Source organism: Psammomys obesus, unplaced genomic scaffold (assembly GCF_907164565.1).
Source record: "Psammomys obesus unplaced genomic scaffold, mPsaObe1.curated_primary_1811, whole genome shotgun sequence".
Classification (NCBI taxonomy): domain Eukaryota; kingdom Metazoa; phylum Chordata; class Mammalia; order Rodentia; family Muridae; genus Psammomys; species Psammomys obesus.
In genome coordinates, this window is record NW_026585504.1 from 16,571,176 (window position 1) to 16,595,288 (window position 24,113).

At 45.4% G+C, this 24,113-nt stretch overlaps 2 protein-coding genes across 2 annotated transcripts in view; one reads left to right on the top strand and one right to left on the bottom strand.

Annotated features, from left to right (window-relative positions):
- The first annotated feature begins 2,461 nt into the window (after positions 1–2,461).
- On the top strand, positions 2,462–20,865 carry Rmdn3 (regulator of microtubule dynamics 3). The gene is given in 14 exon segments (XM_055596672.1): positions 2,462–2,540; positions 2,759–2,952; positions 4,983–5,175; positions 5,548–5,691; positions 12,157–12,442; positions 13,329–13,431; positions 15,616–15,676; positions 17,639–17,714; positions 17,856–17,933; positions 18,552–18,575; positions 18,577–18,651; positions 18,873–18,926; positions 19,346–19,426; positions 20,113–20,865. Coding segments are annotated over 13 exon segments (1,416 nt in total). The 5' UTR covers positions 2,462–2,540; positions 2,759–2,765; the 3' UTR covers positions 20,167–20,865.
- Positions 20,866–20,944: 79 nt separating this feature from the next.
- The window catches only part of Rad51 (RAD51 recombinase), a 25,161-nt gene continuing 21,992 nt past the window's right edge, over positions 20,945–24,113 (bottom strand). Inside the window, exons 8-10 of the mRNA XM_055603738.1 lie at positions 23,743–23,872; positions 23,440–23,561; positions 20,945–22,670 (exon numbers count right to left, since the gene is read on the bottom strand). Of these exons, the coding sequence (XP_055459713.1) occupies positions 22,547–22,670; positions 23,440–23,561; positions 23,743–23,872 (376 nt within the window). The 3' untranslated portion in view covers positions 20,945–22,546. The remainder of the gene's footprint in view (positions 22,671–23,439; positions 23,562–23,742; positions 23,873–24,113) is intronic.

Here is a 24,113-nt window from a genome sequence, read left to right on the forward strand (position 1 = left end):
GCAGCTTTTCGCAGCTTTTCGCCCCGTTTTCAGTTTGCTTTGGTTTCCTGAGGCTATTCCACTGGATCATCAGTTTCCCATACTTTATCTGGGAAAAAGCACACTTGTGCTTGTTCTGGCTTGAGGATGCTATCAGGTTAACGTGTTGATCTATCTGTTGATCTATCAGAGGGCCACAGCAAGGGTGTCTTCCCCATCACCATTCCCCATACAGCCATTCTATGCTAGGTCCGACAGTCATTGCTCCTCCCAGGAAAAATCCACCCAAGACAGTGTTCTGTGGATGGAAGCAGTCATCCCACGGTCCATCTTGGCATCCTGTGGGAGATGTCTGTAAGTCCAGCAGAGAGCAAACGAAGAGGGAAGCTATGGCCCACAGAATATGGGATTCAGTTCCACGGCTCCAGGCTCCTTATCTCCACTCTTCAGCAACATCCGAGGTCAGTTACCGAGGTCAAATCTTTGACAAGAGACTGGGGCCAGATTACAGCACTGGCTCTTTTGACCTAAGGGAATATAGGAGACCAGGGCGGCTGGCAGGCTCCCACCAGATCAGCTGTTAGCCCAGAACTCCTCAGACCTGCTCCAAGCTCAGGAAAGCAGCTCTTTGGGTGACCTGGAGACCAGAATGGTTCACTCCACTCCTGGGTGATTACATTACCAAACAAAACTGATATGTCTCCATGTTTAAGAATCCCCAAGTTAGGAGAAAGTGACTGCGAGAGGACAATAAAGGGTAGAATACAAATATATAATTGTACACATGTACAAAAATGTCATAATGAAAGCCTGGCTGGGGGGTGCACACCTGTGATCCCAGTACTTGGGGAGGCAGAGGCAGGTGGATCTTTGAGTTCAAGGCCAGCCTGGTCTACAAAGTGAGTGCAGGACAGCCAAGGATACACAGAGATAACTCTGTCTTTAAAACCAAAACCAAAACCAAACAAAATGAAAGCAGCTAAAAAGAACTAAAATATTAGTTCTTTTCTGTGTCTAAAACTTCTTTTGAATATGGAGGTCCAAGGACATGAGTATATGTCCTTGTCTTCTGTTTTGTTGGAGGCAGGCTCCTCTGGAGATTGTCCTGTCATCACAGCCCTTCTGCCTGTAGGAGAGCTGGGATTACAAGCACATGCTACTGTGTCCGGTGTTTACATGGCTTCTGGTGTTTAACATGCATTGTTATGCTTGTATAGCAAGCACTTTACCAACTTTGCCATGTCTGTCTACTGTCCATGCAGCCACAATGTTTTTTTGTTTTTTTTTTTTTGTTGGGGGAGACATTGACACAAGATTTCTCTGTGTAGCTTCTCCCTGGCTGTCCTGGAACTCACTCTGTAGACCAGGTTGGCTGCAAATTCAGAGAGCTTCCTACCTTTGCCTTCTAAGGCCGGGGTTAAAGGTGTGTGATGCCACTCCCCTAGCTCAAAAATGTTTAGTGACATTTTAAAGGTGAGAGGCAGAGGTAGGTGGATCTTTGTGAGTTTGAGGCCAGCCTGATCTACAGAGAGAGTTCCAGGACAGCCAAGGCTATATAGAGAAACCCCATCTCAACAAACAAAAACAAAATACAAACAAACAAAAAAAGAAGACAGTGGAAATATCTAAGTCAGCCCTCCAAAACCCCTTAACTCTAGTTATCTATCGATCCTTAACTCTGTGTCTTATCTTTATTTAAATTGTGAGATACTTTCCACATATCCAGATACATTTGGAGCCAGACGAATAATGTAACTTCAGAATTTGGAGAGGCCAGAGGGTGGCTTTATGGCAAAGACCTATAATGTCAGCTGCAGGCAGAGTAGCGATTCGGAACCATCACAAGTTCGAGGCCTGCCTGTGCTACAGAGTGAGTTCAAAACTAACTTGGGAAAAAAAAAAAATCTGCTCTCAAAAAAAAAAAGCCCCCCCCCCCCCCCCCCACACAAACACACCAGAAAAGAAAGAAAAGAGAAAAGAAGAAAAAGAAAAAGATTGGTGATGTGGTTTAGCGGTACGGCAATCGCGTAGCATCTGTGAGAGCTGCGATTCCGTCTCTAAAGCCAGAGGTGGGGAAGGAGGTTCTGGAGGTCAATCCTCCTGCTCCAGCCTCCCTGGCTGGACGCGGGTTTTCGTCAGCTGGCAGACGTCGGGTCCCAGAGAAGGAGGGACAACTGACCTACTGTAATTTCATCTGGCGATGGTGCTGTCGTTAGGGTGTAGCAAACGGTTTGAAGGGAGAGGTCCGTGAACGTCCGATTCAGCCGGAAATACAGCGTCAGGAAGGGGTGGGGGGTGGCATCCTGCAGGTGTGGGCTGAGGGAGATCTGGGCGCAGCACCGGGGGACCCCGGTAGGGTGCCCGACGCGCCTCCGCCAGCCCCGGGCCGCTAGCCGCAGCGGTGGCCCCGCCTCCGGAGTCCGGCTGGGAGGCGGGGTCCTGTGCGTCACTGCCACGCGCCTCTCCCCGCGCTCGGAGTGGGCGGCGCGGACTGAGGACGTCACGGTCATTGACAGCGTGAGGTCGTGGTGGCTGCTGCTGCCATGGTGGCTGGCGGCTGGGTAAGGGTCTGAGCTGCTGTCGGGCGGGCCGGAGTGACTTCGGGGGTGCCGGGAGGCCTGAGGCGCCGAAGCCGGACCGCGGGGCGTCCGTCTGCTCCGGGGGCTGCAGCACCCGAGGGGCCTGATTGGGGGAGGCTGTGGGTAAACCGTGGGGGCCCGGGCTCATGACTCTCTCTCCCTCCCTCTCGGTCCGCTCCCGTTTCTTACGCTGCCTGCAGGTGCACTATGTCTAGACTGGGGCCCCTGGGCGGCAGCCGCGCCGGGTTGGGACTGTTACTTGGTACTGCCGCCGGCCTTGGATTCCTGTGCGTCCTTTACAGCCAGCGATGGAAGCGAACCCAGCGCCACAGCCGGAGCCACAGTCTGCCCAACTCCCTGGACTATGTGCAGCCTTCGGAGCGCGGACGCCAGGGTAAGAGCACAGATCATTACTGATAGCCCTGGGGCTCCGGCTGGCTTTGGCAGAGCGGGTGGTGTCGGGGTGGTGTCGGGTTCAGTTTCATTCTTTTAGGAAAATGTATCGAGAAGGAAAGCTGCACTCTTTTTCTCTGATTCCAGAAAAACAGCGCCGGAAGACTGTGTAGCTTTCACTTTTAGTTCTGGTCACGTTCACGAGTGTGTACTGAGGGCATTTGAGAAGTTGTTGGTTGAGGGGTACGAGAGACAGAGGAAGAATCTGAGAGAAGGAAAAGGAGTAATCTTGTAGGAATTAAAAGCTCCGGAGCCTTGAATATATTATGTATCCAGTTCTGAAGGACATTTGGAGAGTAACCCAAGTTTTTAAAATCCTTTTTATGAAGGAAATTTCAGAGGGATTGTGTAACGTCCTCAAGGTTGTTAACAGAGCAGTGGCAAAGCTGGACCTGGTCATCTGGGCCAGTGTACTTTCCATAACATGGGCTGCGAGCAGTCATGCAACGGAAGCCAACTGGTTGAAAGCCAACACTAACAGATGAAATGGGTACCGTTTTGTAAAAAAACCTTCGGGTTAACTTGTTTAAGCAAAGTATCTGAGGCCTTGAATCATTCCCGTTATTTGGGTAACAGAAGATCGTTTAGATACTCACATTCCATGCTGATTGGAAATGTTTTCTCTGACCATTGTAGTCAGAAATCCTCTTATTCCGTGTTAACTGGGAATGTTAGTTCTGCAAGAGTTTTTTTCCACACTTATCAAACCCCGGATTGCAGCTGTCAGTTTGATAACATGGTGGAAACGTGGCATGGCCAATGTCCAAGGTCCTGTCTTTCTCTCCTTCCCCTGTGCTTTGTTCATTTGTAATTTCTTAGTAATAGTTTGTCCCCCCTGAGGTTGGGACACTCGAGTATCTTCCTTGCTGTACCTTGAACACTGCTGGCCTAGACTGCTCCTAGATTTCCTTTAACAGGGGATATATGCATGCCTGCTCTGCGGGCACCCCTTCTTGGGTTCTTCCCTCTTGCATATTCCAGTTGCTTTAATGGCTACCAGGCTCCTAATATTTCACTGAGCTCAGTTCAGGGTGAGCAGATTGATTGTGGTAACAGTTTTTGTTTGTTTTCATTTTTCTTCATGGAGTTTGGCCAGTTTTTTCTATGGACCATTTCTTGGTGACTGCCCATTTTCTTTCTGCTCTTCTCTGATAATACTAATTATGGCCTCAAGAGAGAGCAGTTACTATTCATTGAGAGGTCAGGATTTGAACAAATCCAGTTTTTGTTTTACTGTATACTTGGTATTATTGACTGCCTGCTATTTGGCACTATAAGGCCAGAGACTTTTCTTTTTGTATTTTTAAGACAGGTCAGGCTAGCCTCAGACACTGTGTAGCTGAAGCTGGTCTTGAACTCTTGATCCTCCTGCCTCCACATCTGAGGTGCTACCACTCCTGACCAAAGGTTCTTTGACTCTAGCACAGCAGCTGCCCTGCCTTTTAAGAACCACACCCTTATAGGCACTTTCCATTATCAGTGTGTTCTAAAGGTTCTTCACACCTTTAGGGTGTATGTGTATGTGTGTAGGTTGTGGGAGGCACATGCCACAGCACTTCTGTGTGGAGGTCAGAGGACAGCTTGTAGGAGCTGGTTCCCTCCCTCCACCATGTGGATTTTGGGCATGAACTTAGGTCATCAGCCTTAGGAGCATGTACTTCTACATTGAGTCATTTTGTTGGTCCAGACTTTTTCTCTGGATAGTGACTTGGAACTTGTATTATGACTTTGCTGTGAAATGCAGGCTCCCAGAGGCTCAAATTCTTCTCTGTAAACTGAACTCCAAGAGGAGAAAATGGCCCAGTGTAGTGTCTCTGTCTTTAAACCCTACTTAGTTCCAGGACAGCTGGAGCTACATAGACTGTGTCTCAAAAAACAGAACAAGAGAAGCAAATGCTCTAGAGTTCTAGTTTTTTGTTTTGTTTTCTTCTATATCCCATGGGTGTCTGTCTCCTGTTCCCCTTGCTTCAGTGACACAGCTGCGGCCTATCCCAGGTGAAGCTGGAGATGCTTCAATGCTGCCCAGCCTCCCACAGGAAGGGCAGGAGAAGGTGCTGGACCGCCTGGACTTCGTGCTGAGCAGTCTTATGGCACTGCGTCGGGAGGTAGAGGAGCTTCGGAGCAGCCTGCAAGGGCTGGCTGGGGAGATTGCCGGGGAGGTCCGGTGAGTGACTTGGTCTCTTGCTTTGCCTGGTCCTTCAACTTTTCCTGGCTCCTATGGCTTTTTCAGCCATAGTGTTTTCTACTCTGTGTGGTCTCTAAGGAACAAGCCCGCTTTATAGTTGTTAACCTGATGTGGGGGAGGCTGCACATCTGGTCCCTCCCCTTTCCCAGTGTGCCCCTGTATCTGTCACAGCAGCTCAGCCTCTGCTCTTCCCAGTTCAGTCTGCCAAGAGGTGGCCTGAGGACCTGCCCTAGTTCTCCTGAAAGTAAAGTCCCAGAATTTTCTCCTGTCTTGGTCCTTTAATGAGGGAGGGGTGAGGGAAAGACAGGCTTGGGTCCTAATGTGCCCTCTGGGATGGTACCTGCTTTTCAGATCTCATATAGAGGAGAACCAGAGAGTGGCTCGGCGGCGCCGGTTCCCTTTTGCCAGGGAGAGGAGTGACTCTACTGGCTCCAGCTCTGTCTACTTTACTGCCTCCTCGGGGGCTGCGCTCACAGATGCGGAGAGTGAAGGAGGGTGAGTTGTCTCTCCTGGAGGCAGTTGTGGCTGCAGCTACATTGTACTTGTCAAAATACTGTTTATCACAGTCCAGACCAAGGCCCTGTAAATAATTTTTGAAGAAAAGTAGGAGTATGACTGAATGGAAACAACTTCCCAGTTTATGCTCTTCAAACAAATGAGAATGTTAGTGGTGGTTATGCTGTACATCTGTTTTTTTTTTTAATTGATTTTTTAATAGTTTTTTTAAAAACACATTTTATGTATATATTTTGCCTGCATAGCCCAGAAGAGTAGCAGATCCTCCTAGAACCAGCGTTACAAATGGTTATAAGCAGCCATGTGGGGTCTGGGAAGTGAACTTGAATCCTTTGTAAACCACCTCCTCAGCCTAGGGCTTTTTATTTTATTGTTTTTCTTTTTACATCATTTTTATGGGCACTTTTGGTGTCATCACAAGGACCTGTAAGTGTTGTTTTCTAACTTCATTCCTTTCCTTGGATGGTTGAGCAGTGTGTGCCCAACCTATGAGCCTGTTAGGTGCTTCCTTTCCCTAGGTGTTTCCTTTCCCTAGGTGTCACTCTCCTCTCAGGGTGCATGGCCCACATTCCCTTGTGTTTGGACAGTGGGGAGGTGACTGTCTTAAGTGTTCCACACATCAGGTAGGATGTGCCATGAAGTAGGGCAGTGGCAGGCAGGACAAGCTTTGTCAAGCTTGGTCAGGGGAAGGGCTTTTCAAGTTTGAACCACAGCCCCACTCTGAAACCTCGGTCACAAGGACAGTCTGGTGCTATTGGTCGCAGCATCTACCCATATATGCAGATAGCGCCAGTCACCTAGCTGGTCTGAGAGTTACAGGCTGATTTTAATACTGGGTGGCCCAGGTCAGAGAACAGTCAGGCTTCTGTTACGTCAGAGTGGCCGAGTTAACTAGAACCTGCCCATGGCAACTACAAGTTAAAATCAGCCATTCAGGATTCTCGTGAGCAGATTCATCTCATAATTGGGCACACCTTGTAACACTAGCTACCATTTGTTTTTTACTTCCTCACATACTCTTTTAAGCACCTTAGCAGTATTTTCTTAATCCTCAAGATAATTCTATGACCCAGGTTCTGCTCTTTTTCTTCTTCTTCTTTTTTTTTTTTAATTATTTATTATTTATACAGTATTCTGCCTGCACAACAGAAGAGGGCACCAGATTTCATTATAGATGGTTGTGAGCCACCATGTGGTTGCTGGGAATTGAACTCAGGACCTTTGGAAAAACAGACAGTGCTTTTAACCTTTGAGCTATCTCTCCAGCCTGCTCTTCTGTTTTTCAAAGGGAGAATTTGAGTTTATTCAGATTTGACACTCAGACCAGGATTATACAACTTCCAAGCTTAGATTTAGCCTGTCTGCTGCTAATCCCATCATCCTAAAGAGCTGATTTATCTGCAGCCATGTTTGAGTCTATGATCTGAGGAGTGGCTTGGTCTTCAGGGCACATAGGACTTCCACAGGCACATATTTGGCATGTAGCCCTTGGGAGTTCTTGCCATTGGCTCAGATGCCACAGCTCACTGCCCTGGAAAGGCCTGAGGTGTAGTAGCATTTTCTCTTCCTTTGTCTTGTTTTGGGGTTGTTATTTTCTCCTGCTTCTTTTATTTCTCTTTTCATACTGGGGATCAACCCCAGGACCTCCCATGTGCCCACCCCCTCTTTTGCTTTTCCTAAAAAATTAAGATAAATTTTATTGTCCCTTTTCATGTTCCTGCTATTAGTCTTTAATGGCAGATCCCCATCCCCACCCCTCAGCCAGGGTTTCTCTGTGTAGCCCTGGCTAACCTGGAACTGGATCTGTACACCAGACTGGCCTTAAATTCAGAGATCCAATTGCCTCTGCCTCCCATGTGCTGGGACTAAAGGTGTCTGCGTGGTTTAGTCTCAGATTTGATATCTGCTCTGATGCTTCTTGAAACAAGTGCAGCATTTTTTTGGTGCCAAGGATTGAACTCAGGGCCTCACCTAGGCTACTGCACAGCACCCTGGCTCCCCGCCCGAACAAGCGCAGTCTTGCTGTAGAGCTCTGTCTAGCCTTTGTTCACTATTGCTGCTGTCTGGGTGTCTCATTTCTAATTGTGCACTAAAGGGCTGGCAGAAGGAGTTTTTGTATGTTTGAAACAGGGTTTCTCCGTGTAGCCTTGGCTGTCCTGGAACTCACTCTAGAACAGGCTGGCCTCAAACTCAGAGATCCTCTTGCCTCTGCCTCCTGAGATAGAACTGTTTACCCAACAGTGCTCTGCCAAGAGGTGCTTCCTTAGACCATGTTAGAGGAGGGAACAAAAATGACACATTTGGGTTGCAAAGAAAGAACTGATATACTGGGACTAAGAATCAGCCTTATGAAACCTGACAAACTAGGTCACTTGGATGGCAGACCGATGATTGAGCTTCATTTTTCATTTGTATGATCTATGTATGTATGTGTGCCTGGAAGTTAGAGGACTAAGGGTATTCTGTTTATCACTCTTTGCCTTATTTCCTCCAGACAGGGTCTTTCCCTGAACTGGAGTTAGCTGGTGGCTAGCAAGCCCTAGCAAGCTTCCTGTCTCTGCCTCCCATAGCACAGGTTATAGGAACACAAAACATCATCTGGCTTCTGGGGATTTGAACTGAGGTCCTCATGATTGTGCACCAAGCCTTTTTTTTTTTTTTTTTTTTGAGACAAGGTTTCTCTGGCTGTCCTGGACTCACTTTGGCCTTGAACTCACAAAGATCCACCTGTCTCAGCCTCCCATAGTGCTAGAATTACAGGTATGCGCCACCACATCCTGCTGCAGCAAGCACTCTTATCAGTTGAGCCATTTCTGCAGACATATTAAACTTTTGAGGGATTGGTATTGATCTGTGTTTGCGGCTGTGTGCATTTCTATGCATCACTTGTATGCAGGAGCCTGTGTAGATTAGAAGGGCTGGATCCTTTGGAACTGGAGTTACAGAGGTTGTGAACTGCTATGTGGGTGCTGGGAACTGGAACTTTACTGCCTCCTCGGGGGCTGCGCTCACAGATGCGGAGAGTGAAGGAGGGTGAGTTGTCTCTCCTGGAGGCAGTTGTGGCTGCAGCTACATTGTACTTGTCAAAATACTGTTTATCACAGTCCAGACCAAGGCCGTCTGCAATGCAGTTAAGGGTTTTTAACTGATGAGCCATCTCTGTTTGAGCGGATTTATTTTACGAGGAATGTTTTCTGTGCATGTATTTATGTACAGTGTGTGTGTGCCTGGTGTCTGCAGAGGTAGGAGGGCATAAGATCTGTAACTGGAGTTAATTGATGGTTGTTGGTTGTGAGCCATCTTGTGGGTGCTGGGAACCAAACCTAGGTTTTCTGCAAGAGCAACAAGTGCTCTTAACCACTGAGCCATCTCTCCAGCCCCTGATTGACCTTTTTAAGAGGGAAGCACTGAAGGAGAGCTTTTCTCAACTCAAAATGTAAAACTCAAACCATTCATGATGTTTTGTTTGCTTGGCTGGGCAGTAACAAGACCACCACCAGTAGTCCTCTTAACTGATGATTTAAAGAAACTATGTAGACTTGTGGGGTCAGTCAAGTATGGTAGTACAGACTAGTAATTCAGCATGCAAGAATCTGAGGCAGGAGGATCAGAAGTTCAAGGCCAGTCTAGAATTTCAATAGTAAGCTTGAGGCTAGCTCAGACTACTTAGTAATACTTAAACAAGTGACATAAACAAGTTAATCTCCAAGGATCAGTGGGCCAGAGTGGGTGCCTTACTGGAGCACCCATGGCCACAAGGAGCAGAGTAGGTCAGCTAAGGAATAGACAGCTTTCTTAATTACAGCGTCACTGGGCTTGGCCCCGTGACTGACCCTGTGGCATGTGAAAGCTGGTGCAAAACTCCGTGGCTTAGCTGGCTGTCTGGGGCAGTGGCCATAGTGAATAAGTTTTTGTCATAGTAGGTGCCATATAGGTCAAGGGAAATTCTGAGAGGAGGTCACAGACTCTGAAATGACTTTAAGCAGATGTACTTTAGGGAAGGAGTTTCTTTGAGGGTATTCTATTGAGAGCTACAATCTGTTTCTCTCTTCTGGGACAGATTTTTTTCTGTGTAGCCCTGGCTGTCCTCAAACTCAGGAATCTCCCTGCCTCTGCCTCCCAAGTACTGAGATTAAAGGTGTGTTGTGCTGTGCTGCTGGCAGCTGCAGTCTCTTTAAAATTTATTTACATACTATTTTACACTTTCATTATGTGGGTCCTGGGACTCAGACTCAGGTCATCATGCTTAGCACCATGTGCCTCTACTTGCCAAACTCTCTCACTTACCCTGTATTCATTCTTCTAAATAACAAATCTGAGCTTCCAGATGTTGACTGTCAGTGGCAGAGAATCACCGTGCAGGCTTATGAACTTACTCCCTGGGAATTGTACCAGCTTCCCAGGCATCCCAGCTAAGCATTTTCATCTTTACTCCTTGAACACTTATCTCCACTACTGAGAGCCTTTTTGCTTAGGACCTATGCCTGGTCATGTCTGAATGTTCCAGGCTTGGCTCTCTAATGAGAATTAGGTCAAAGAAAGTAGTCAGCAGCATGAACAGACATGTGGGAAACTGAGTCTTTAACTTCTAACTCATCATCTCTGTGAGGAACAGAGCAAGGTAGCTCAGTCTCCTGTCCACTGCAGGAATTTTGTTTCTCTTGAGTGCTGCAATTAACAGCCTTGGGGCATGACAACCAAATGAAATCCTCTCTGGTAGACTTCCACAAGGGTTGGAGGTAGAAGGTAAGGGAATGTTGCAAATGGAGTAACTCTGGCACATAGCAAATCTCTTTTCAAGACCTTAGAAGCCTATGGATTGTTGCCATGTGGGGGCTTCAGCTTGGTGAGACAGAACTTGAGGTGTTCAGAGCATTCCCTGTTTCATGGAGCTCTATTAGCTCTCGTGCTGGTGGCATCAAGGCCCTTTCTCACCTCTACAGCTCCCTGACTATGTAAGTTCTGGCCTTTAAGCCCAGAGAAAAGGCAACAGAGCCAGAGCAGTGCACCCTGGGAGGTACAATCTCCCACTTGAACTTCCTCAGCATGTGCTCTTTTTCTAGCAAAGACCCACTAGGATATCAAGCTCTCCACACCAGTTAAACTACTCACCTATTTTACTTTGGCCCTGCTGGGCAGAGTAGGTCCTGGTTTGATTTTTCTCATCTCGGGAGGTTATTGTCCAAGCTCAGTTGGAATGTCTCTATCTTGCCCATGTGCAGTCTTGTTCATCAGTACTCAGATTGGATATGAGGTCTGGTACTTTTCCTTGGTCCTTTAATCTCTAAGCTCTTACTGCAAACTGCTAAAAGATACTAGAATGATCTTTAAATATCATGCAGGGTTTTTTATTTGTTTGTTTGTTTTGAGACAGGGTTTCTTTGTATAGCACTGGCTGTCCTGTAATTCCCTCTATATACCAGGTTGGCCTTAAACTGGGATTAAAGGCGTGTACCACTGCCTGGCTCATGCAGGTTCTTATAGTTGATACTCTAACCAGCAGCAGTCAACTGTTTATAGACTGGAGCTCCAACTCTGTGTACTCACTTGGTATCTTCTGAAGCCTCACCCATGAGGATTTCTAGATGATAATGCTTTTGCTTTCAACATTCAGTCAGATGGCAGGCTGTCTCATATGGGCACACTTTCTTGTTTGGTTGATTTCTGTTGGCCGCAGGAAATCTGCCTTTATTCTTCACTCCACATTCCCAAGGCCCCTCTCCAGTCACTGAGGTTTGGTTGTTGACTTGGTTACAGGTACAAGTGTGAGAAAGACTGGAGCAATGTGAGGCTGCTACTCATGACCCAGGCTGGCACTCACACAGGTAGTAGCTTCTGGCAGATGTCTTTGGCTGATAAGGATGATTAACAAATTCTTGGCTCATCAGCTCTACCTGTATTTTTAAGGCCATTTCTAACCCACCTCCCCAATATTTCTGTTGTTGGTGGTGTGTTTGTTTTTCCAAGACAGTGTAGACCAGATGGCCTGAAACTCAGGGATTCACTTGCCCCTGCCTCCCAAGTGCCCAGGCTGGCTTCGAATGTGCCATGTAGCCAAAGGTTACCTTGAATTCATCTTTTTGCCTCTATTTCCCAAGTGCTAGGATTATAGATGCTGTCACCATACCCAAACTGCAGCCTACTTCTTAAACTTTTTCTTCCCATTCTTGTTTTCTGCAGTTTGAGTAGTAGCTAAACAGAGGGATCTTATATTCGACCCTGACCACCACAGTCCACAGCTGGCTTGGTACTGCTTTCTTCCCAGATCATTCCCCTAGCTTATAATTCATGCTTTCTCTTGAAGACTAGTTTCTGCCCTTCCATAAGAAATGACCTGGCTCAATGGACAATGCTGAACAGTCCCTCTTCTGTGGTTGGAGAGTAAGCCCTAGTGGTGAGCTGAACAATCCCCGTCTTTAACCCTGTCACTTAATTCTCTGCCAGCTACACAACAGCTAATGCTGAATCTGACTATGAGCGGGACTCTGACAAGGAGAGTGAGGATGGTGAAGATGAAGTGAGCTGCGAGACTGTGAAGATGGGGAGAAAGGATTCTCTGGACCTTGACATGGAAGTAGCTTCAAGTCCAGTGTCTGGTACCTTGGAGGATGATGGCTCTTCAGGCCTTGAGGATGTGCTGCCGCTCTTGCAACAGGCAGATGAGCTGCACCAGGGTAGCGAGCAGAACAAGCGGGAAGGCTTCCAGCTGCTGCTGAATAATAAGCTGGCGGTGAGACTCCTTCTGCCTGTTTCCCTTCTCTTTAGCTCCTCACTTGAATCTGGCACTCCCAGGAACTGAGAAGACCCATGTGGTTTCTATCCCAACAAAACAACATGGGAAAGCAGACAGGGTGAGACAGCTGCTTCTACATATCCCCCAGGTTGCTTATTCTTTCCCAGAGGCCCTGAAGCTAGTGTACTGCCTAGCCACTGCTTCCTGCCCCTGAGAAAAGGGCTTTTAGAGGAGGGGGCTCCTGTAGAACTCTAAGGAACCCTACCTCTCTGCAGGGGTAAAATGTGCAAAGAACCAGAATACCTACGCCTACATAATTTCATCAGTTTTTCTTGAGACAGAGTTGAATCTGCCTGCCCTACTTGAAATTTCTATTACAAATGACATTGTGTAGGTCAATCAACAATTCCCACAGGTTCACAAACCAAATTTACTCGGTAAATTCCTCCCTGAAATTAGATACCACCCTCCACCCCTGGAGGCAGGCCTCACTAAGCAGCGCTGGCCTCAAACTCCTACAGATCCACCTTTCTCTGCCTCCTGAGTGCTGTGATTAAAGGTGCACGCCACCATGCCCAGCAGAATTGTCTTCTGAGCAATTTCATATTTCAGCCCAAGACTTCTTTTGCTGTGTTGGAGCTGACCTTTCTTCCTGGCAGGAGACCAAAATGTTCTTATTCTGCAATTGTGCAAGCTATCAACTAGAAATGATATCGTCAGTGAACTGCATGGCCAGTTATGTAGGGGGAAGGCTATGCACAGAGGGTGCCAGATGTCAGTGATTGTACCACTGAATTGGAAACAAACCTACAGCGTGGGGAGAAAACCAGGGCCCCCACTCTTTATGGCTGAGAAAACTCATTTATTCCTTTTTGATCTGTAGTATGGAAGCCAACAAGACTTTTTGTGGCGCCTGGCCCGGGCCTACAGTGACATGTCAGAGCTTACTGAGGAGGAGAGTGAGAAGAAATCATATGCCCTAAATGGTAAATGCTGACAGGTGTCTGATGGGAATGTAACGAGCTGATGTAGGTCCAGCTAGCCCATTTGCTCGAGGCTCAGGGGAACCACCAAGATGCTGTCAGGACAGGAATAGTATAGTTATTCAGTAGGGACAAACTGGCTTCCAAGGCCCCTTACTTCCTCTGAAGATAGCATAGTCTGCTTTTCTGCTCTTCACAGTGACCAAGTAGCATAGGTTCTTGTTGTTTTAAGTGTTTATGCCATGGTCACACTATTCTTTGCTTTGACTTCCCAACCAGAAAGAAGGGGTACCCTTTTCTTGGTGGGGAGGAGGGGGCAGTTCAAGACAGGCTTTCTCTGTGTAGCCTTGACTGCCCTGGGCTCACTTTGTAGATGAGGCTGGCCTCCAACTCAAGAGATGCACCACCCCTTCCTCCATGAGTGCTGGAATTACAGGCGTGCTCTATCTTAACCAGAGGAAGTTTTTGCCTACTACTTAGGAATCTGGAGTCACTGGAACAGAGATTCTGAAACTGAGTGTAGTATGTATTTGTGTACCTAAGAGAAGCAGTTTGGGAGATTATTGCTGGCTTATGTAAGTCTCTTAAGAGCCATTTAGTAAGTCTGTTTCCTGAGTCCCTACTTTGAAAGGAAAAATGCCAACTGAACTGTGCCAGTTTTAGGACTTGACCTCGTCAGTCATGAAGTGAGAGAAACCAGAATTAAAAAAAAAGAAAGAAAGAATGAACTGGGTGTGGCAACTCACACCTGCTCTCTCAATCCATGGGGGCTGGGGCAGGAAGACTGCTGAGTTCCAGGTTCAGTTACTTTTTCTCTTCAAAGGTTTCTGATTTCAGCTAGGTGTTGGTGGCATATACCAGGACCCAACATTTAGGAGGATCATGAATTTGAGACCAGCTTAAGCTATATAATGAGACCCTGCCTTAAAAATAAATTTTTGGAGACAGGTTTATCTCTTCTGGAACTGGCTACATAGACTGGGCTGGCTTCCAAATTCCAGCAATCCTTCACCTCTGCCTTTATCCCCTAGGGTTGCACCACTACACTCAGGGAAAAGAAAGGTTTGTGGGTATTAAAGAGATGGTTCAGCAGTTAAGATCACTGGCTGCTCCTCCAGAGTACCCACATGGTGGCTCACAATTGTAACTCCAGTTCTAGGTAGGGGATCAGATGCTCTCTTTTTGCCTCTTTGATATACACGTGTTACAAAGACATATCTGTAGGCAAAACACGCCTAGATATTAAAGTTTGTTTACTTCTTAACCAAGACAGGTGATCACTCTGATTAGCATCTGTGCTAGTTTGATCTCTTGGTATCAAAAGGATTTTCTCTTGACCATTTCTCCCTTTCCCCATAGGACTCTATTCTTATTAAAAGTCTGAGGGGGATATACTAACACATGGCCGTAATCTCAGCACTGGAGAGGCCTGTGGCTTGATATACAGTGAATTTCAGGCCAGCTAGCTAGCCACTTAGTGAGATAGTGGTTTCCCTCCAACCCCGCCCCTAATCTTTTACTCTTCCATGAAGATAGTAGTAAGAGGATGGATTACAAGCCCCACTCCTTTTTTGGAACAACTGGCTTTCTTTTTAATAATTTTATTGGCTTTGTGGTAGTGGCACAGCTCTTTAATCCTAGAACTTGGGAGGCAGAGGCAAGTAGATCTGAGCTCAAGACCAGCCTGGTCAACAGAGAAACCCTGTCTTGAAACAAAACAAAACAACAAAACTTAAGATTATCAAATCATGAACACTTTTCTGAATAAAATATAAACATACCTAACTTTCTATGCAATCTCAGTGATACATAAACATCCTAAGCCTGTGTACACTTTTCAGAATAAGGTCTGTTGAAGACAGTTTCTGTTGGTTTCTCTTTCATATCTGAATTGTTAAAATCGACTTCAAGAACATTAAGTAGGTATAAAAAGATGTTAGGTTGGAACCAGGCACAACACAAGCTGTTATTCTCAGTACTTGGGAGGTGGGAGCAGAATCTCAGGTTCAGGGCCAGTCTGAGCTGCATGAGGAAAACACAAACCTCAAAACAAAAACCCAGAGATAGCTCAGGCTCACACTGGTAGGGATGGGGAGCATGCAGCTGAAGTGGTCGTTCTTCCTGCACTGCTGCTTGTGGACATGAGCACAGGAGCCTGTGTTAACTCTGGGTCTACCTGTCTTCTAGGAAAAGAAGAGGCAGAGGCTGCTCTGAAGAAAGGAGATGAGAGTGCTGAAAGTCACCAGTGGTAATGCTATCCCGCAGACTTTTAGGGAGAGCCAGAGTGGACCCTAGGCTTTACCCTGGTCAGAGGTGTTTGCTTCAAGAACCAGGAGGGGGACCACTAGCATGAATTTCTGCAGAATTTCAGGGATCAGGGAGGTAACTTTTGCTTTGGAGAGTAAGGCAAGGGAACGTACAAGCTTTATTCTGCTGGGCCAGGAGGACTAGGTATCTTTCCAAGAGTCACTCTGGCCACAAACTTCTTTCTTGGCTCTTCAGGGAAGCTGGGACAACTTGCAATTCCTGTCCTGCAAGAGCTCTTTCCCCAGCTGTGATCCCTGGCTGGTGGTACACATTGGCTTCTTTTGCATGAGAAAAAGATGTGAGCTTACACCCAGGAAGTTCAGTGATTAACTTATTACCTTATTGGGCTGACAGTATAGACAGTGCCTGTCTAGCACGCATAAGGCCCTGAGTTCCAAACTCAGCACCACACAAAAATAAACCCAAGACTCCCCCAGTGAGTCCTTTTGTAGTCTCTTGGGAGACAAGTTCTGCCAACTGACACATGCCAAGGCCAATTCATGTCCTGGGCCCTGATTCCAGCATCTGTTTTAGTTTTTAAAAAGAGGTTTGTTCTTTCACTGTCCTCTGCTTTTCAAATCTCTACTCTCAGATTGTAAGATTAGAGGCTGTGTTTTGCCATCTAAGGCTGAAATTTTCCATGCAAAGGTTTTGCTCAAAAGCCAGGTAGCTGTAGCTAGGTGCCATTACTTTTCCTTGGGCTCTCAGCTCTCAAGGATGAAAACCCAGTCCTTTGGATTATACATGGAAATCCTTTTCAGGTGTCTGATACAAATCGCCCATGCCCTCAGTATTTGGGGAATATATGAAGAAGAAGCTTGGGCATGGGAAGACATCTGTTGTCAACTCCGCTTCTAGTACTGGGTGTTTTGGGGCAAAGTTCAGGTAGTAATGTCTTCTGGTTTCTATGGTGTGTGTGGTGCTGGGGATTGAAGTCAGGGTCTTGTACTGTGTATTTTACCACTGAACTGTCCTTAACAGTTTAGATTGGGGGTGAGGGTGGAGAGGTGGCTCAAGTAGATAAAGGTACTTTTAGGGCAAGCCTGAAAGGTATAAGGAGAGAACTGACTCCACAAAGTTGTATTCTGACCTCCACATTGTCTACCATTGAATGTGTCTATAAAAACACATTAAATTTAAACAATTTTAAAGGGCTGGAGAGATATAGTTCAGTGGTTAGAAGCACATACTGCTCTTCCAGAAGATTCAAGCTCAGTTCCGAGGTTAGATGGCTTGCAACTAACTCCAGTTTAGTCTGATGCCCTTCCTGGACTTAGTGGACTCTGTGCTTATATGCATATAGCTATACAGAGACACATATTAAAACCACTAAGCTTGTAACCTAACTACTTTTTCATGTTTTTATGATACTTGTGACTGTACTGTATGAAAATAAGGTAATGTCAAGATCCAGGTTGAGACCTTGTCTGTGTTTTTTGTTCAACACAGGGGTTTGCTATGGTAGCCCTTGCTAGTCTGGTACTTAAATATAGCTTAGGCTGGCTTCAAACTCCTTCTGCGTCAGTGTTGAGTGATGTGATTACAGAAATGTGCCATCACACTTGGCTAAATGTTCTAAAGCATAAAGAGAGATTTACTTATACTAAAGCATAAGAGAGATTTACTCTGTGTGGGTGTGTAGAGTGCCCAGGCAGGAATAGAAAGGGCCTTAAAAAGAAAAACAACCTAGAATTACTTTGGAGAATTGTAAGCCTACCACTAAGTATTAACTGGGATCATTAAGTCTAAGAATTACTTACATAAAAAAAAAATAATAATAATAATCCATTTTCAGTTATATGTAAGCAGAGAAGAAGCATACTAACTACATTGTGGGTGAGACACACATTCCCTGCACTGACAGTCCAGTCCTTGTCCCTGAGCTTGCTGCTTCCCCCCTTAGGTATGCAGTGCTTTGTGGTCAGCTGGCTGAGCATGAGGGCATCTCGAAGCGTATCCAGAGTGGCTTTAGCTTCAAGGTGAGGACAGGCTTCCTTTTCCCTTGTGCTGGCCAGTCCAAGCTCCCTGCTCCCTTAGACTGGCTTTCTCACAGCATCAGTGCTTTGTTGCTCTCTTCTGAGCAGCTCCAAGTTCGATGTTGATTTGTATTTTCTCCTCAGGAACATGTGGACAAAGCTATTGCACTTCAGCCTGCTGACCCCAGGGGTCACTTCCTTCTTGGCAGGTGGTGCTACCAGGTGAGCTACACACCAGGTGAGGCCTGACATGTTCCTGCCACGCCATCTCCAGCAAGGTCCTCACAAGCTTCCTGGTCTGGCTCTTATTCCTCTGAATTGTTCATGGTATTGGTAGATGACCCTGTTGTATGTAGCCCAGTCTGGCCTTCAACTCATGATCTTTCTGCCTTAGCCCAAGTGCTGGGATTACAGGTATATGACATCATGTCTAGATACTGCTTTTAATGGGTACCATTCTGTGTTTACCATTCCCAAAGAAACCTTTGACAGTGCTGCCGACTAAGTCTAGGGAGTCCCATGCACTATACACTCTAAAGCTTTGGGTCCTGACCCAGGAAACTTTTATGTGTGTGCTTGTGTGCATGTGGCTGTACACATGCCATGGTAGTGTGTGGAGGTCAGAGAACCACCTGAGGAACTTGGTTCTCTCCTTCAACCATGTGAGCTCTGCTCAGGTCTAGGGTTGGCAGCCAATGGCCTTACATTGCTGAACCATCCTGGTAGCCTGAAACTGGTTTTTTTGGAGATGGGATTTTATGTAGCCCATTTGAACTGATTCTCTTGCATCTAGATTGTTGGGAATACAGGCACATGACAATTTGCATTTTTTGATGGCAGGTCTCTCACTTGAGCTGGCTGGAAAAAAAAAACGGCTACAGCCTTGTTTGAAAGCCCTGTGAGTGCCACTGTGCAGGATGCACTCCAGAGTTTCCTAAAGGTATCAAGAAGGGAGGGGTGGGTGGAGGCCACAATGGCTTGCTCCTGGGAAAGATGTGTTTCCTGGTTGGGGACAATTTTGCATTTGCCTTATTTTGAGGGAAAATCAAGAATAGTTGGAGTTTATATCAGTCTTGTGATTATTAAATAGAGCTTTCTCATACCTAAACTTCAGCATGAATTTATGAACCTGTTAATAAAATTATTTTCTTCTTTCTCCAGGTTGAAGAACTACAGCCAGGATTTTCAAAAGCTGGACGGGTATATATTTCTAAGGTAAATTCACCTTTTAACAAAGAAAGTGAATACTTACGTTGTATTTCTGGGATCTTTTAGTGCTGGGGATTAAACTGTTTGTACTCTGCCATTGAGCTATCTGTCAAGTTGAAAGCTTTATTGAGATGTACTAGTATCATTAGCTCAGGCCAATCTTTCATTCATGGCAATCCTCTTGCCTCTGCTTCCTAAATATTGAGGTTTTAAGTATGAGCCACCATATCTTTTTTTTTTTTTTCCCCTGCTTTTCTGAGACAAGGTCTTAATGTGTAGACCAGGCTGGCTTGGAATCTAAGAGACCCACCTGTTCATGCTTCTTGAGTGCTGGAATTAAAGGTGTGCACCACCATTCTGACCTTCTGGGCACACAAACACATAGGTCTTTCTGATCTTTATGTTTCACTGTTCTTTCTTCTCAGTGCTATAGAGAATTAGGAAAAAACTCTGAAGCTAGAAAGTGGATGAAGTTGGCCCAGGAGCTGCCAGATGTCACCAATGAGGTAAAATATCAATTATCATCTTTTTAAAAAAGAGAGCACTTCAAAATGTAGTTTAGGCTGGCCTCCATCTGATCATCTTGTCTGAGCCTCCCACGCAGAATTACATTATACTACAACCTACCTTGGTACTAAGTTATATGGGAAAGTCATGTGTATGCTATGACTCATGGTCAGGACGACCTCAGTGTCCATCTTCCCCTTTCCCCTTGTTTGAGACACGGGTCTCTTTTGTTATTTGACACTGTGCATACTGAGCTGGCAAGCCAGAGAGCTTCAGGGGACTCATCTTCTCCTATCTCCCTTAGGAGCACTGGCTACACCAGCTGTGTTACTGTACTTGGTTTGATGAAGGTTCTGAGGTCTGTGCACTCACACCCTAATACTAAGATGGCAAATGCTCCCCAGGCTCTAATAAAATTTTTAAAAGAGACTTTACATACTGATTCCGCCCCAGAGTTAGCTTTCCCAGGATAGAAAGTTTCCTTTATGTGTGGTCTCCCACGTACACCTCACCTAACGGAAGAAACAGACTGCATGGACTCTAAGCTATCTTGGGAAAAGTTCAGAGGAAGAATGGTTAGCAGCTCAGCAGAGAAGCAAAGGGTCCCAGTCCCCTGTCAGGTTCTTGTGACTTGGGAAAAGCTCAATTCTGATTCTATACTTGATCTGTTTTCTTTGCCTCCCAGGATTCAGCTTTCCAAAAAGACCTGGAAGAATTGGAAGTAATTTTAGGAAAATAATCACATTTCAGTTACTTGGGGGCTACTACTTAAATGTGGAAAAGAAAATCAAGTTGCTTTTTCCCCCTGTGATCCTACTGTGTTCAGGAATCCAAGCAAGATTGGCTTAGGGGATGTCTTGTCCCCTGGATGTCTGACTGCTACTACCATCACCCTCAACTTTCTATGTTATCAGTTAATTTATTCTAATTTCCTACTTAATCTAAAATTGGGGATGTACTTGCAGCTAAGGTTTCTGCTTTCTTCCTCTTAAGTGAATCCTTGAACAATCAAGACAGTATAGCCATAGGATTTAGGATGGACACAGCACAGAAGGCCAAGAGCTGAGAGAACAAAGGAGTAGAACTGTCTTCCAACTGCCAGTGAGGTAGATGAACGTCAAAGAGCCCCGGCAACAAAGCATAGGACTCAGAATATTCTTTGCTAATATTCAACATGTACTTATTGTCCTATAAAGTCATGCCCTACCTATGAGGACAAAAGGAGCTGCCAGTACAGCCCTCATACCACCCATCATGTAGACGCTGCCTATATTCCTGGGGTGAGAGGCTGGACCACATGACTTCCAGAGTTCTGGCAGCTTTTGGGGATGGCAGCACTGGCAAAGGGTTTATAAATGTATTTTGAAAGTGATCTGAAGAGGTGCCTGTAATATTTTTTTGGTACAAAATTGAAATAAACTAAATTTGATTAGAAGGATATGTTGTCTGTTTCTGTTATTTTTGACTTCAGAGTTCTTCCCTTCCACAGGAGAAATTAAAGACAAAAACAGTATAAATACTTTGAGTTCTTTGTTTATAAACTTTTCAGAAAAAAACTTTGTAAGTTTTCTATGCAAATGTTTTATTCCTCCACCCAGTAAAACCTTTGTTTACACAAAGGCCCCCCACTTTGTTACAGGATAGTTAGAGCAGCGACCCCTTTTCCTTGCTTTGTAGACTAGGCTGCCCTGAACTCAAGAAATCCACCTGCCCTCTGAGTGCTAAGTTAAAAACAAGCCCCAGCATACATAGGCCCCCTCCATAAACATTATTTCTCAGAGGCTGGAGAAATGGCTCAGTGGTTATAGGCACTTGCTCTCTCAGAGGACCCAGGCCATGTTCTCAGCACCCACACAGTGACTCATAATCATCTGTAACTCCAGTCCCAGGACATTTGATGACTTCTTCATGTAGCAGGCAGGCACACGTGCTGTACACACACACATGCAAGAAAATGCTTATACACATTTAAAAAAAAAAAATGTGTATGCTCCCAGAGGCCAGAAAGTGTTAGATTCCTGGAGCTCAAGTTGAAGTTGTTTGTTTGTGAGTTACCTGATAGAGGTGCTGGGAATTGATTTTCAGACCTCTGACAAAGCAAGCATCTCTTAGCTGCTAAGCCATATCCATGGAGCTTCCAATGCCTTCGCTGACATTTTGGGCCTGTTTCTGTTATCCCCATAACAAACTTAAAATATATGATGACTTCTCCATCTCTTCAGCTCCTGACAGCTGCCAGCATTTTCAGCTTACCTATTCTATTGCTTTTGTCTCACACTTGTATAAAATTGATTTTGAGCTTCATTCTAAATCTGTTTTTGAAATTCTTTTATTAATAAGGCTTAAGAACTCAAAAAGGAGACCACGGTTTTGGAAATACTCTTAAAGTAGAATCGTTTCGGCAATGTTAGGCCTCTGAATCACAAGACTTATGTAGGGCTTTCTTTAGTGTTCACATCTTCAAACTATAGCATCTGATTATAACTACTCAGTACCAAAAGATGTTACAGAAACCCCATTTTGCAATATTCAGTCTGCATTAGAATATCTCCAGTAAATAACACAGTCACTGCACACAACTACTTTATTAGCAGCTGTGGAATGAACTGGCTTACGTGAAGTCTTCGTAGCTGAATAACAAGCATGTCCTGAAGGGCTGATAGACTAGCGTGCCACATGCAAGAAGACTGCTCAACCAAAGAATAATCTTCAAAATTACGTGACAGTTTAGGTATAGAATTTTAAAGTTTGCATCTTACTTAGAGAAAAGAATGTGTAAAAGCACCCGTTCTCACTGTTCCAGAAGTCTCAGATCTTTCCAGCTTTACTTCCCTTGGAGACACAAGACTGTCTCATCTGTCCCATACCTGTTATTTCATACCTCTACTCCAAACACACACACACACAAAATCAGTTATTAATATACTATAGAAGAAATAAACATGTCAGATCAGTTTGAATACTGACCTATTTCTGACACCAGAAAGCTGATACAATAGTTGTTTTCCCAGAAGCCATGTCCTGGCAGTCGCAACAGGATGAAGAAGCCCAGGGAGCAGTCCTGTTCATTAGGCTAGACAGCATTTAAAACCTTATCCCAGGAAAGAAGCCCTAATGATTCAGTCTTTGGCATCTCCCACTCCATCTGCATTAATGGCAAACATAGCTTCAGCTTCAGGAAGACAGGGAGAGTCGTAGATTTTGCAGATTCTGGTTTCCCCTCTTCCTTTCCTTAGGTATAGCCTGACCCAAAGACACAGATAAAACATGAAGTTATAAGCAATTCTACTCCTATGACAGAACTAATTATTTCAGACATAAGATATTACCTAAAAGGATTTTTAGGATCTTTACATTTTAGTGTACCTCCAACTTGGGAGGAATCTATTTTTGCCATGACTTTCTTATTGAAAAGTTCTATGAGCAGGGCACGATGGTGCACTCCTGTAATCCCAGCACTCTGGGAGGCAGAGGTAGGCAGATCTGTGAGTTCAAGGTCAGCTTGGTCTAGAAAGTGAATACAGGATAGCAAGGCTTCACAGAGAAACCCTGTCTGGAAACAAAACAAAACATCCCCCCTCCCCCCCCAAAAAAAGCTCTACGAATGAAATATTTTATAATTAGGGAGGCATATCAACTATTCATGTATCCTTTTTCATAACTGAGAGATTTTTAATTACATGTAGGTGCTTGTGTCTGTATGAGGGTCTGTGCACATGAACCCAGACTTGTTTGATCTCCTGGAGCTGGAGAGGTTGTGAGCTACATGATGGGGTTGCTGGGAACTGAACTCAGGTTCTCTACAGGAGTGGTGGTACATGCTCGTAACCACAAAGCCATTTCTCCAGCAGCAAGCAAACACTTGTATCAATCAAAGGAGGACAAAGTTAGTGAGGCTTCCCAAGTGTCAATACTGCAGAATTTTAATAGGGTTTAAGTGGAAGTGTGTTCTGTTTATGTCTGGATCACAGTGTATTGACATCCATTTCAGGAAACCCTGCTGTCACCTTACCTTGTTGTTGATGCATGGGCGATGATGTTTCCTCCAATGGGTTTTTTAGGATCTGCAGCGAACATGGCTGCTCCATCCACCTGGGCTACTACCTGGTTGGTGATTACCACTGCTACACCAAACTGATGAGGGAAAGAATGTCAGTTTTGTGACCACAAACATCCAAAAACCTTAATGCACAGAACAGAGCCATGGCTAACTAATGTTCATCTTGGATACCATAAGGCACTGATACCGTCAAAAGACACCTGGAATTTACAGCCGATGAAAGTAAGCCTTCTTGGTTTCTTTTCTATTGCTTACCTCATCGGCAAGTCTCAGCAGCATCCTCAGAAATCTGGCCAAATGCATCTGCCTGGCTGAAAGCTCCCCTCGACCTGAGTAGTCGGTTCTGTAGAGGGCAGTAGCACTGTCCACAATAAGTAGTGCATATCTACAAGAAACACAAATCTCTGTCAAATTCTTCTCCCTTACTCCCCACCCGAAATGTTACACGTATTTACACTTTTCTTCTTTCTGAGACTGGGACTTGTTGCTTATGCAGCTCAAGTTGTCCTGACCTTTATGATCCTCCTGCCTTAGTCTTCCTAAGATAAAGCATGAGTCACAGACACCGACCTCCAAGTTCACACACACACACACACACACACACACACACACACACACACACACAC